This window comes from Anthonomus grandis, chromosome 3 (assembly GCF_022605725.1).
Source record: "Anthonomus grandis grandis chromosome 3, icAntGran1.3, whole genome shotgun sequence".
Classification (NCBI taxonomy): Eukaryota; Metazoa; Arthropoda; class Insecta; order Coleoptera; family Curculionidae; genus Anthonomus; species Anthonomus grandis.
This window is the reverse complement of record NC_065548.1, coordinates 10,051,175-10,065,321: the sequence shown is the minus strand read 5'-3', so window position 1 is coordinate 10,065,321 and position 14,147 is coordinate 10,051,175. Positions and strand designations below refer to the sequence as shown.

Sequence of the window (14,147 nt, the reverse complement as noted above, 5' to 3'; positions counted from 1 at the left end):
TATTTCGATAGCCCATAGAAAGATCTAACCCTAGTTAAAAGATTTTACAAATTCAACGGGACACCCTGTATATTAGTGTCAATAAGCAAAGCACTCTTACACAAGACAATAATTATAAAATTTAAACATGTACATATATCTAAAAAATACAATAAAATGTACAGGGTTATCAGTTAAGGGTAGCGAGCGGCCATATCTCATAAGATATTGGTCGTATAGATTTGAGAAAAAAAAAATCATGATAAAAGTCGCCAAGAGAAATTGCTGGAAATTATTTTCGAGTTTGTCGAACGTCCGCTAGAGGGCGTAACAGCCAACACCAAGCAGAAAAATGGGATTTTTATAGAATTTTGTCTAATGAAAGTATATCGGTAATATCATTCTCATATTTACTGACCATTTCCCTACATTTTTTGTCTAAAACATTTTATTCTATATATCAAAATAAAGCGGTGGGGCAAGTTCAATTGTTTTTTTAAATAAACCAAGATTTCTCCCGTTTCTTTTGACCGATTTTAGCAGACTTAGGCTCATATAAAAGAGCATAATTTGCACTACAAAATGCTTATTTGGTTTTGAATTTTTGACATTTGCTGTCGCCGCCAGATAACTCAAATGGTAGCACATTTTTGAGTTTTTTTCAAAAAAAATAAATGTAATGGTATATTAATTTTTATATATTTTAAAAGAGGATACATTTCTCTATAATTTAGTGAAAATAATTTATTGTCTACCTTTTTTTAAACAGTTGATATTGATCAAAATATAATTTTATTACATTAAAAAATGGCACGCCACTGTTTGTTATCAAAATAAAAATCAGTTTTGTAATCTCTTATAGGTTACTAAGAAAAAGAACCTCCTGACTTTTTTTCAAAAAAAATTTTCTTAATAAAACTGTCCAACAACAGCAGGAGCAATAACACTTAAAACAAAAACACAGAACTTAAAAATAAACGTTAAAAATAAATTAATAGTTTTATCGTAAATGTTCAAAATGTTGTCCGTTATTTTGAATGCACTGGTTTAATCTCTTCTGGGTGAAGTTGACAGCTGACTCAATTTCCGCTCTTGGTATAATATTTATCGCATTTTGAATTCGGACTATCATGTCTTCTCGAGTAGTTGGTCGAGTTTTATATACTAAATCCTTTATTCGGCCCCACAGATAAAAATCAAGGCAGGCTAAATCGGGGGACCGTGGTGGCCAGAAAAATAGACTGCCTCTAACAATCCAACGGTTAGGAAAATGCCTGTTCATAAAATCTCGCACATTTTGAGAATAATGTGCCGGGCATCCGTCTTGTTGAAACCACATGTTTCTTCTTACTTTTAAAGGCACATTTTCCAAGGGTCCTGGTAAATCGTTCAATAAAAAGTTCAAATACATGTCACCGGTTAGATTGCCATTAAATATGTGCGGACCGATAATAGCACCATTAATAATACCGCACCAGACGTTAACGCTCCATCGACCCTGCTGACTTCACGTAACCAGTGTGGATTAGTGTCCGACCAGTAATGCATGTTATGAAGATTTACCTTGCCAATACTGCTAAACGATGCTTCATCTGTCCACAATATTTCTGACAAAATAGGACGGTTTTCCCTAATGAAGTCTCTAAGCCAGTAGCAGTAATCGAGCCTACGTTCAGAGTCAGTCTCATTTAAGGATTGATGAATCACGACGTGATACGGATGCATTTTAAAATCCATTAATATTTTTTGCACTGAGCCATAGGATATTCCTAAATCTCTGGAGATCTCTCTAATGCTTATATGGGGGTGTGCATGAATATAAGCCAACACATTTATAATGTTATCTTCTCTTCTTACCCTACGATTTCTTTTCAAAGTTAAATTTGGTTGCACTTGGCCATGTTGCCTTAAACGTAAGGCTAAATGCCGAAAAACCATTCTGGAATGCCGTCTTCGGAGAGGATAACGCAGTGCATACTGCCTAGAAGCAATCGCCGAAGCCTGCTTCGCTTAACTGCGATGCTTGATTTTTAATTTAATTTATGAAATAATAACAATTATTATTAATAAATTATGAACTAATGCATTATCTCGCTAATTAAATAATTATTAATGATAAAAATAGTAGATAATTATTTTATTATTGTGAGATGTAATATTTAAAAATAATTTTGAACCTTATAATAATTATCAGTATGTAAACCTATTTTATTTTTTAATCCAAAACCGTTTGTCTAACGACAAAAACTTAAAGAGGTTCTTTTTCTTAGTAACCTATAAGAGATTACAAAACTGATTTTTATTTTGATAAAAAACAGTGGGGTGCCATTTTTTAATGTAATAAAGTTATATTTTGATCAATATCAACGGTTTAAAAAAAAGTAGACAATAAATTATTTTCACTAAATTATAGAGAAATGTATCCTCTTTTAAAATATATAAAAATTAATATACCATTACATTTATTTTTTTTGAAAAAAAACTCAAAAATGTGCTACCATTTGAGTTATCGCCATCTAGCGGCGACAGCAAAAGTCAAAAATTCAAAACCAAATAAGCATTTTGTAGTGCAAATTATGCTCTTTTATATGAGCCTAAGTCTGCTAAAATCGGTCAAAAGAAACGGGAGAAATCTTGGTTTATTTAAAAAAACAATTGAACTTGCCCCACCGCTTTATTTTGATAGATAGAATAAAATGTTTTAGACAAAAAATGTAGGGAAATGGTCAGTATATATCAGAATCACAGTATAACAATAAACCAGTACGTCGACTCTCCGACATATCATTCATAATAGCTCTCGGCGTTTCGTGACCTTCAAGCTAGCCCGTTTTTACTATGCGGGCAAAATTTTACGATATTCTCAGCGCAGTGGCGCGACGCCGCCGCACGGTTTATATTAAAAAAAAATTTTAATCCTCATTTATTGTTAATAAAATGAAAATATATACAATTTAAGCTCATCAGCACTTCAGCATAACGTTATTTTCTTTGGCTTCAAATAAAAAACCAATTTTTATACAAAAACATTTTTATTTATTTTGCCATATTAACAACTTTTCTTTTTTATTAGATTTAAAGTTTTTATTAATAAATTTTAATGTATAGTACAAACGTACTCTAAAAAAAAGCCTTAATAAATATTTTATCGGAAACTGGTCACATGGGTGATAAAACATTAAATTTTCACTTAAACCTATTAAGCTAGCAACTATATTAGTTTCTGTTGCAAGTCTTTCAAAAATTTTTTTGAAAAATTGCTTCCAATCTTGAAATATATGTAATAAAATCTTTATGAGGCATTTTCAACTCTCCAAAATCATCTAAATTTTTATTTTCATATGCACGTAAATAACAATAAACACTTGTTTCTTCAATATTTTCATATGTTTTTGAATATGCCTCACAAAGATTGCAATTATGCATCTCGCAACATTTTTTTATTAGATACCCAGCAAAATATCTAACAAAATTTTTTTCTAATAAACTATTTTTTTGATAATCGCTAGTCAGTTTACAAGGTTTTTTTTGCAAATCTATACTCGTTTTAGTTGAAACATTTTGAAATATTTGTTCTTCCGTTAAATTTTTTAATAAATCTACAGCCTTTAAAAAAATTTCTGCCTCATCATTTGCACAGTTTTGGCCACCCGAATTAAATAATTTTGTACAAAACAATTTTTTAAAAGACCTTTTAAACTGTATTGCAGTTGGATTTCTACAATTTCCATTTTGTTGTCTAATTATCCCAAAAAAATTTTCAAGGCAATCTTGATTTAGTCGGCGTGTTAAGAGGAATGAAAAATCATTATTTTTTAATTGAGGCCATAGCTGCAAAAGAGAATTTATAGAAATACAAAAACCATTAATAAATTTAACTTTTTTTGTGCCATTTTTCCCGTCCTTTTTATTAATAAGTTTAAGATTTTTAAACATATTTAAGCACCTAATTAAAAAATCAATTTGATAATCTAAACCTTTAAAGGCAAGGTTATACTTTTTAGAATTTGTACACGAACTTGAATTAAATATATCAAAAAGCTTATCTATAGTGTCGATAAATTCGGCTGTATGTTTTGCTTCTTCGGGTAAAGCACCAAACTTTATGTAGGTTTGCAAACCTGCATGAACTGTACTGCTAAATAATTGAGTGGCATATTTTACTTTCATTTTTTCGAAGCTGCTGGGATAAATATGTGAGCGTGTAAGTTTAGGAGCGGACCGAATGGGATATTTTTTTTCCTGTTCATAAAACGTTTTGATAAATTTCCATGAAATTAAATTATCACCTAGAAAAAAATTATATGTTATCAGCATATTTCTTAAAGCTTTGACAAGGTGTGGTATATCAAACATAAAAAATATTTGCTGTTCGTCTACATAAAAAAAAGGTTTTTCACGGGTTATTTTCAAAATGTTTTTTAATTGGATATTGTTAGATCCCATATCAGAAATTAGAACAATAACGTTAAGGCCATTTTTTTTTTAATTTTTTAATTGCTTCCTTAATTATATCATGTAGGGTTTTGCCCGGACATGTGGTGTTATAATAGGAATACGCCAAAGGTTGTTTCCAATTCGAGGAAATGCCTCTGACCATTAAAGCAGTTGCTACTTTAGCTGTCTTAAAGACGCTTGTTTTTCCTGTATGTTCTAACCCGATAATATAATCCAATGCATGATTATAAAACAAATTGGCCTTAATGTTTATCTCATCAACGCATAATACACAAAACTTTTCATGAGAGGCTAAAGAATCGACTTTTAATTTTAAGGTTTTAAATACGGCATCATTATTTAAACCGCAAGATATTTTTAAGCCCCTAAATAAAGTCCCTAAAGTTTGTCGACTAGGTAAACAAAATAGTTTCTTTAAAATAGTTCGATATAATTGAGGTCCAGAAAAATAAATTGATAAACACTTATTTTTATATTCGTCAGTATACCTTCGACCCCTTGGTAAATGCTGTGATAATTTTAATTGTGCGTTAATAAAATCAGCTAGCTCGCTATTATTATGACAAAATTTACAAATAAGTTCTTGTAATTTACTTAAACTAATAGAATCAGAGGCTTTGTCAAGTTGATTTTTTAATTCCTTATTCTTCTGAATTAAACAGTCATTTTGTTTCTTAAGCCTAATACCTTCAGTTTTTAACTCGCTACACATATCTGACAATTTTTTTTTCCTAGGAGTTGAACAAGTTAATTTTTGGCTAGTTTGAATACTGCGACTGAAAGATTCATTTGGTGAAGACTGTACAGCAATACTGCGTAAAGTGTCAGGAGCTCGGTCAGGAGTTTCAGACTGCGTAGCAATGCTATGTGATATGCCAGGAGTTTCATACTGCACATCAGCAATATTTTGTGCATTGCTAGGAGTTTTAGACTGTTCTGCAATGCTATGTGAAGTTTCAGAAGTTTCAACATCTAATTTAGGGACTTCAACTTCCATACTAATTGTTCCTTTTAAACAAAAAAATGCAAATTAGTAATTAAGTACTTAAGACTTTAAAATAGGGTCAATTTCAGATAGGGAACTTGGTTCTTGGAATTAGAATATAAATAGCTATTATATGTACCTATATAAAAAAATAGTTTTTTTCGAAATATGTGCATTTTTAACCAGTACCTTTTACCCAAGATAACTGAATAAATAAATTTAATATTAAACATATAATTTTTTTTTGCATAATGTGTAAACCCATCAATACCCGACCATCCCTAATGATTATCATAAAAAGAAACAAATAGAGGTATCTATTCTTTTCAAAGGGTATTTCTGAGAACCAATGGGATTAAATTATTAATAACTTCTTACCCACTGTAGTTGTTGAGGGCATGTTAAAGATTGTGGGTATAGCTGTATTTTGAAGGATTTGCCTTTCTTTATGTTGTTTAAACATATGGGGCTCAAAATGAGAGGCACATAAACGATAACTTTTGTGAACTTCATTTGCTTTGGGTAACAAGTCAACCCTGTTGCAGGCCTCAAGCCACAATTTTGCTCTACAATAAAAATAAAAACTGTTACCTACCTAAATCTTATCACAAGCAAAAAAAGCGTAAGACATAATATAAAAAAATTAAAATAGGTACAATGATTATGTATAATTTGTCTATTCTTACCGGTCCATGTTTTTGGGAAAACGATGAAATTTCTCATTACTATTATAAGTTTTTTTCATACAACGCTTATAGGCACAAACAACTCCCGATTTCTGCTTGACTTTCACCATTTTAAACAAAATTTTTTTCATCCGATACGCGCCGCTAATGATCTCTATGCGTCGCTTCTGTCGATCGATCAATCCCAACTGAGTGAATGAAATAGGTGTAGAAATCTAAACCTATTGCGCTCAAGGTCCCTGACGCTCGGCCCACCGAGTCGGTGAGTCGACTTACTGGTTTATTGTTATACTGTGTCAGAATGATATTACCGATATACTTTCATTAGATAAAATTCTATAAAAATCCCATTTTTCTGCTTGGTGTTGGCTGTTACGCCCTCTAGCGGACGTTTGACAAACTCGAAAATAATTTCCAGCAATTTCTCTTGGCGACTTTTATCATGATTTTTTTTTTCTCAAATCTATACGACCAATATCTTATGAGATATGGCCGCTCGCTACCCTTAACTGATCACCCGGTATGTCTGAAGTTACCCAAAACTAATTATGCAACTAAATAATATAGACAACAAAAGGCGTAAAACAACCAGGTTACAGGAGGTCAGCAAAGTTGGACCAAAGGTACTTCTCAAATGAGTAAAGTGTTTTTAATAAGGTACTCCTTATATACAGAAAAGGGCAGATTCTTAAGAGTCTTTTTTAACGGTGACAGAAATCAGTACAAATTAAAGCAATAAAATATCAAGATATAAATTTACTTAAACAAGTAGTTTCAGAGCACAATCTTAAACCTAACCCTGTTAAATCAAATATCATTATTTTTGGCCCTAAAGAGGATTTTCTCAAGGTTAATTTGAATATTATATAGGATAACGTTACTCTTCAACAATTTAGGTTTGATTTTGGACACTGAACTGAGATTTCGCGAATATGTTAAGTTGTTGATGCAAAAGTCTTTTTTAACCTTAAAAATTCTATACAATAATCGCCATATTTTAAATTTTCATTTACGTAAAATGCTTTGCGAATCCTTAATCTCGCCCAACTTCAAGTCGTGTTTATAATATTTTGCGAGCAGATAAAATTTGCTCTTTTAGGACGTAGAAAATCACAAACCAGATATAATAATAATAATATATATTCAGCAGATAATACATTTACACATTATAACATTACAAAATAACAACTGCTTAATCGCTAAGAATACTCAATGCGCAAAGTGATTCAAAAAATAAAATAGAATTAAATTAGGGGAAAGAAAGAGAAAAAAAACAGGAAGAAAAATAAATAATACTATGTGTATCATCCTAACCAAGTGACGTTAGCATCCATCTAAGTCGTGGATTCTACTTTTAAGTTATTTATAGGGTTTATTTCTGAGTTCTACTATATAGTAAGGAAGTCACAAAAACCCTCACACATACCAATTTAATCCAATTAAAATTCCTTGACTTTATTTAAAATAATCCTAAGTATACAATTATTAAATAATTGCAAAAATAATTTGAGTTATCATAGGGTTTTTTATGATCTTAGACCTACTCAGAATTGAAAAAGCCCAAAGTTTTAATATTGCGTTATAATTATTCCTCTTTGAGGAAAGTAATGGCTACAAATTTGACGAAAATTAAAATGACATAGTGCCTGCAAGGTATTAAAAAAAAATGTTAGATTCGCGAAAAACTTATAATATGTAGAAATCGGATTTAGAAGGAACAAAATACTTGTTCACGTCCTATATTTGGTAGGATCTAAGGTCATTTACCTATAATGCCATAAAACTTTATAACTCTTTACCAGCGGGAATAGCAGCAATTCTTAATGAGACAAAATTTAAACCGAATTTTAAAAGATACTTGCTAAATAATGAATAAGCACCTTAATAATATATTGTTTATACGTATTTTTTTACCTGTTACAGTCTGGGTAATTCTTTCTTAATTAAGTTTCGTTTTAGTTGGTTTATCTGAATGATCAGGGTTCAGTAGAGTAGCTTCTCTAAAGCTAGACTGCGCCTTGTTTTTCAGAACTTTTGAAGATTAAAAGTATTGTATACTGTCTTTGTCAATTTAGGTAATGAAAGACATTTATTATTATTATTATAAAAATCAGTAATTTTTGATAAGAGCAAGGACGTACACCTAAATAGGATAAAAGCGTAAAAAAGTACAAGATTAAAAAAAACCTTATTATTTTGTTTTACACTTGTTTGTACTAGGTATACAATTTAAGTATTTTGCAAAAATTTAGGCTTCCAAACTTCCAATAATATATAGTAGATTTGTTGCTTAGTTTACAGTTGTGGTAATGACATTCTTGGAAATTAACCTTTAACTATAATAAGGACTTGCTGAGTCAAAATTTTGTTTGGCATACTAAAGTCAGTAGCAATAACATCATTAAAATTCAAACATATTCGTTCTGCATTTTTTGCTATTAATCCAGGCACTTTGATTCTTTGCACCAGTTTCTTAAAACCATTTTAATTACCATTTTCCTTAAAAATTTACAATTACATAAAAATCTGACGTAAACAAATCAAACCTACAAACCTTACATTCTTAGGATTTGCATGTGGCGTTTTCGTTCAAAAACTGCTTGAACATATACAATTTTATTTTCAACAGCACTGGTACTTTTGGACTTCTCAAAGGCTTTTTGATACAATTAATTACTTATTAAGAGCAAAGTAAATATATTATGGTTTTTTAGATCAGTCAGTACAACTTATAAATTCTTATTTCAAAAAGAGAACTCAAAAAATATTTTCTAATGGCTCTTTTTCTGATGAAGTGCATATATTATCTAGAGTACCCCAGAGGTGTATTCTTGGACCAGTACTTTTTATTTTTTACACTTCTGATTTACTTAAGGCTTTAAATTACTGTAAACTACAGGCTTTTGCAGATGCCACTGAAATTTACTTTCACTTTGACCATCTTGATTACCTCATAGCATCTTTATTAATTAATCAAGATATAAATTTACTTAACAACAATTAGCCTCAGAGCACAATTTTAAACTTAACCCTGTTAAATCAAATATTATGATTTTTGACCTATGATTTTTGAATTTAAATATTATATTGGATAACGTTACTCTTCCCAAGGTGGATTGTGCCAAAAGTTTAGGCGTGATTTTGAACACTGAGCTAAGATTTCGCTAAATGTTAAGTTGTTGATCCAAAAGTCGTTTTTAACTTTAAAAATTCTATACAATAATCGCCATATTTTAAATTTTCATTTACGTAAAATGCTTTGCGAATCTTTCGTCTTATCCAACTTTATTTACTATGATTTGACCCTGTTTAGAATTGTTTGAAAAAAATCGGATTCAGAAGACACAAAATACTTGCTCGTAAGTAATGAATATGGACCTTAATAATACATTTTTAGTTTAAGTTTAGTTTTAGTTGGTTTATCTGAATGAACAGGGCTCAGTAGAGTAGCTTCTCTAAAGCTAGATTAAAATTATGCTATACTATCTTTGTAAATTTACGTAATAAAAGCCATTTATTATTATTACTATAAAAAGCAGTAATCTTCGATAAGAACAAGGACGTACACCTAAATAGAATAAAAGCGTAAAAATGTACAAGATTAAAAAACCTTGAATCAGATTTGTCTGAAAGTCGGCACACAGATTTTCGCATGTATTCTGTCAAACCTATTCTGTTTTTCGATATTCGATCTGGTTTTATTTAAATTTAATAAACTGCAAAACCATTGACCTAATTGACCCAAAAAATAAACCACAAAGTGTCAATTGTAATGGATTGCCAAGCAAAATAGAAGGTGTAAGCGAAATCGAATTAGAAATAGCTTGACTAATTAAACTAATTCTGATCTGGGGGTTTCCTTTCTTGGATTTTTCTAAGATACAAGAAAAAAAAACCAATTCACGAGACAGTTAATCCTTGATTTTTTAGGAGGAGCGAAGAACGACACAAAAGACGCTCAGAAGAAAGATCCAGAACGGAAAAAACTAAAGACATCTCCAAGAAGCTCGAGGACAACGAGGCGGAGGAAAAATACAAAAAACTTTTGATTTTACGTAAGAAAATGGAACTGCTGGAACTGAAAAAGAGGAAAGAGGAGGAGCAGAGACTACTGGAAGAAAAACAACGCAAAGCGATGGAAGAACAGGAGATGCTAGAGAGGGCCAAGAAGGCCAAACGCGAAGCGATCGAAAAGGAAAAATTGATGAAAACCATGAAAGTTTTACAGCAAATTGAACAGAAAGCGCCCGCTAGAAAGAGAAGGAGCTCTAGTTCTTCGTCTAGTAGCAGTAGCAGCAGCGATGACTCTAGAACAAGGTAAAGATTATTAAAAACTATTTTGGATTTGTTTAATTTGAAGCTATTGTGTATTTTCCTTGTGTTAGAAAAAGGAAAATTAGCAGTCGTAAGTCCCGATCTCGATCCAAAGGTAGATCGAGGCGAAGATCGTCTAGCTCCAGTTCGATTTCTAGCTCAGACTCTTCCAGGGACAGGAGAGTAAGAAAAAGGAGGCGTTAATCATATAATAATTATTGGATGATTACTTTTATATATTGGGTATGCTTAATAGGTTCGGTATAAGAGTTATAATATGTAACAAATACATATTTTCATTTTATCAACACATATGGTAAAAAGTACTTTATTTTACGGAAAAAAAATACACAACTATTGTTACTTTATTTTCTTTTTGGTCCTCAGTAATATGTTTATTGTCATGTCATGTAATGTAGATGTAAGTCGGATAATCAAATAAAGATTTTTTTCTGTAGGAGTGCGTACTTTTATTTGTTTTAAGACATTGGAATCACATACGTTTATTGATTAATACTTAAGTAGAAGTGATTAATTTTTACGGTAAGTAGTTTACTTTCGGACGATTCTATTTAAATCTGCACGTCAGTCAACGTTTGATATCATTCAACATTTTGTATCATATTCAGGCAAGTAGTTAATTTGTAGTCATGCATGTTAATTTAAATGAAAACCATATTTTTCTTTATGTCTGTTGTTTTTACCAAATTTAATTTTTTTCCATTATTAATTTAAAAATCTTTGATAAATCGCATCTTTGATATTGTAGGGCCCTGATGAATCAATACATTTGGCAAAGCGGCCAATTTCAATACATTTATCTTAAATAGGGCATGCAATCCCGCAATAAATTTTAAATCCCGGAATTTGCGGGACTCAAAATAGAAATCCTGCGGGATCTCGGTATTAACGGGATCCCGCATAAATATATTGTAGTATATAAATTACAAGGTTTTTCTTTAATTTAATAAATAAAACACATATAAAGTTTATATTATTTATTTTACAGAAACAAAGAAAATTCCCTTTTTAGGAAAACAAACACACATTTTGATAGTTGTGCACTAATTATAGCTTAAATTAAAAACTGATCTTAAATGTATAAAGATGCACAACATAACATAAACAAATATTATAATATGTGTTATTATAACTTATAACAAAATTGGAATACCAATACTGTACTGGCTACAAGAAGTGCATACACACATTTATTTTTATTTGGTTTATTGATTCTGCTGAAAATAATTCCGCAAAAAACATAAAATATTTACACTTTTGTCAGACAAGGAACTTCGTATGTCATTGACAAGATAACAAGCAACAGAAAAAGCTCTTTCAGCCTCAACACTTGTCGGGGTTACAGATTTAAGCCAAACATAAGCCAGTTCTAGATATTTACCCCTGCTGGATCCTCCTGATTCATACAATGCCATTTATTTTTTAACAATAGCATCTAATGATTGAGTATGGGGTTGAACTGGTGGAGTGCATATTACGTTTTCGGAAGTCAGACTTAACTCCAATTCTTCTTGCAATGAAAGCACTTTTTGCTGGATTGAATTTTGTGCTATAGAAGTAAGAGGCATATCATCTTTATCAGAAGAAACTATATCGATGCTACATTCATCATGGTTTTCATTTTCAGAAAATAATCTCTCAATTAGTTTCTTTAGTTCTTGGCAAATTTGAGATTTTGTTGGTAACCCAAGTAACAATTTAGGTTCTAAAAAGGTTATAAATAACTCATAGAACCTGTTTAAGAAAAAATTATTGATTATGCCATTAAGTACAAACAACGTTATTTATTAGCCCGCATAACCTCCTGTAGTAAAAAAAGGCCCAGCCCTAAAGAGGTTGTCGTTGCCAATAGGCCCTGGCCATTTTGAAACCAGATCGCATGTCACAGAACCTATATAGCTAATAGAAATAACCTTTATCGAACCCGAAGATGCCTAAAAGTAACCTGTGTAGAACCTGAAAGCTTTTACGCCTACCAGTTTACAACCCTTTAGCAAAGTCCTTTTAGACTTTTAGGTCGTTATATAGTTTGGCCTGTTCGCCGGCTTTTGGCATTTCAGATACATCTTGAAGTATTAAAATTTTGCCATTTAGTTTTAAATATGGTATTTAAGAGATACCAAAGTATAAAAATCTGACCTTTTAGTTTTAAATATGATACAGCCAGGGTAGAAATAAGACAAGGCCAAAATAAAAAGCAATGGCGACATTTTCAGTAAGTATGACTTTATTTTAGAAAAAAAAATATTATACTGGAATAGATGACCGATTTTCATTGCGCACACCAGTTTCTTGAAAAAGTTGGGTGTAATTTAACTGTAAAACATATGCGCATTGCTAAATGCGCATAAAACACATGCAACATTATTCAATGCCAATAAAAAAATAAAAAATTTATATATTTTTATTTCTGAGATGTGTTAGTGATAATATGTACTTAAATGCTCCAGTGTCTTTATATATTATCTAAATTGTTTACATATTACATTATTTTTGCCTGTATTTGAATAGCTTATAAAAATGGAAGAATTACTTTTTTTCTTCAAAATGGACGCCTTGCAGGGTATGCTTTTAAGCTGCTATAATAACTTAAGTAAGTATCAAAAGCTATGTAGTAGGACAAAAGGCTTAAAAAAATGGCAGTGGGTTTTAAAAAAAGCTAAAACAGGGCTAACTAGCATCTTCCAGGACTTATAGGCCACTTTTAATAACCAATTAGCTGGCAAAGTCTGGGCGAATTTCAATAAATGGCTTTTAGGCATTTAGTAGGATCTATTGGCATTATTTATTACTACGCGGGATTTCTTGAGTCTTCTTTATTGCAATTCAGTTTGCGTTTGGTTTTGGTGGTTCCAGTTACTGTGAAAATAAAAGTGTGTTTTTTTTATCGTTCAAATTGCATACAGGGCTGTATTTAGGTACATAAAAAGGTAAGTTCATTTTAGTTCATATAATAAAGATAGGCAAAGCGATTTTGATAAAGATAAATACAGATTGTTGCAAGTTTAGAAGTTATGAGTACCAAATCATTTTTCTCTTAACACACCCATGCAATATTTCAATTCAAAGTATATTAGCACCACAAAAAAATTGAAGAAATATAATGATTGTAAGATTGTATGTATTTCCAATAAATTAATACGATGTGAATCCCCGAAAATCAACACTGTCAGATGTTATTTGCTGCCAACAATCGACGACAACCAACCTAATGCGAGGCGATCCGGTGTTGCCATGTCTTGTTGCTAAAGGACCGTTTATACTTAATATTAACGCTAGCGCTATGGGATCGTTTATATTTTTGAGTAACGTTCGGATTCATGCTTATTCGTGCTGTTGAGGATAAACGTCACGAATAAGTCGTGAACGTTCACAACACTAGTCATAACAAATTACATTTTTTATTTAATTTTACTCTTTTTTAATGGGTTTTGACTTTTTAAAGTTAAAAAAAAAGCTTCAACAATAAAGATAATTTATGTTTAGATTTATATTCTTTATAAATTTTGGATTTTTTTATTAGTAAATTTAATAAATACAAAAATATAATACATATAAAAAGCAGATTTTTAAATATTAAAAACTTAAAAATTGTATAGTATTGGACTTCATATTTTGGTATGTTTTTGGTTACTGTGATCAATTATACCTACTTTAATCCTTGTAATAACACTACATTTTTGTCTTTGTAATAGTATTAGAAA

The 14,147-nt window shown here is 30.8% G+C and overlaps 1 protein-coding gene across 2 annotated transcripts in view; it reads left to right on the top strand.

The window, feature by feature from the left end:
* The window catches only part of LOC126734249 (peptidyl-prolyl cis-trans isomerase G), a 33,521-nt gene extending 22,642 nt beyond the window's left edge, over nucleotides 1-10,879 (top strand). The window contains exons 15-16 of one of the 2 annotated variants that reach the window (XM_050437784.1): nucleotides 10,039-10,425; nucleotides 10,494-10,879. In XM_050437784.1, the coding sequence (XP_050293741.1) occupies nucleotides 10,039-10,425; nucleotides 10,494-10,626 (520 nt within the window). In that variant the 3' untranslated portion in view covers nucleotides 10,627-10,879. Of the gene's footprint in view, nucleotides 1-5,172; nucleotides 5,653-10,038; nucleotides 10,426-10,493 lie in introns of those variants that run through there. The other variant, XM_050437785.1, reaches the window with a different exon arrangement.
* Nucleotides 10,880-14,147: the final 3,268 nt, after the last annotated feature.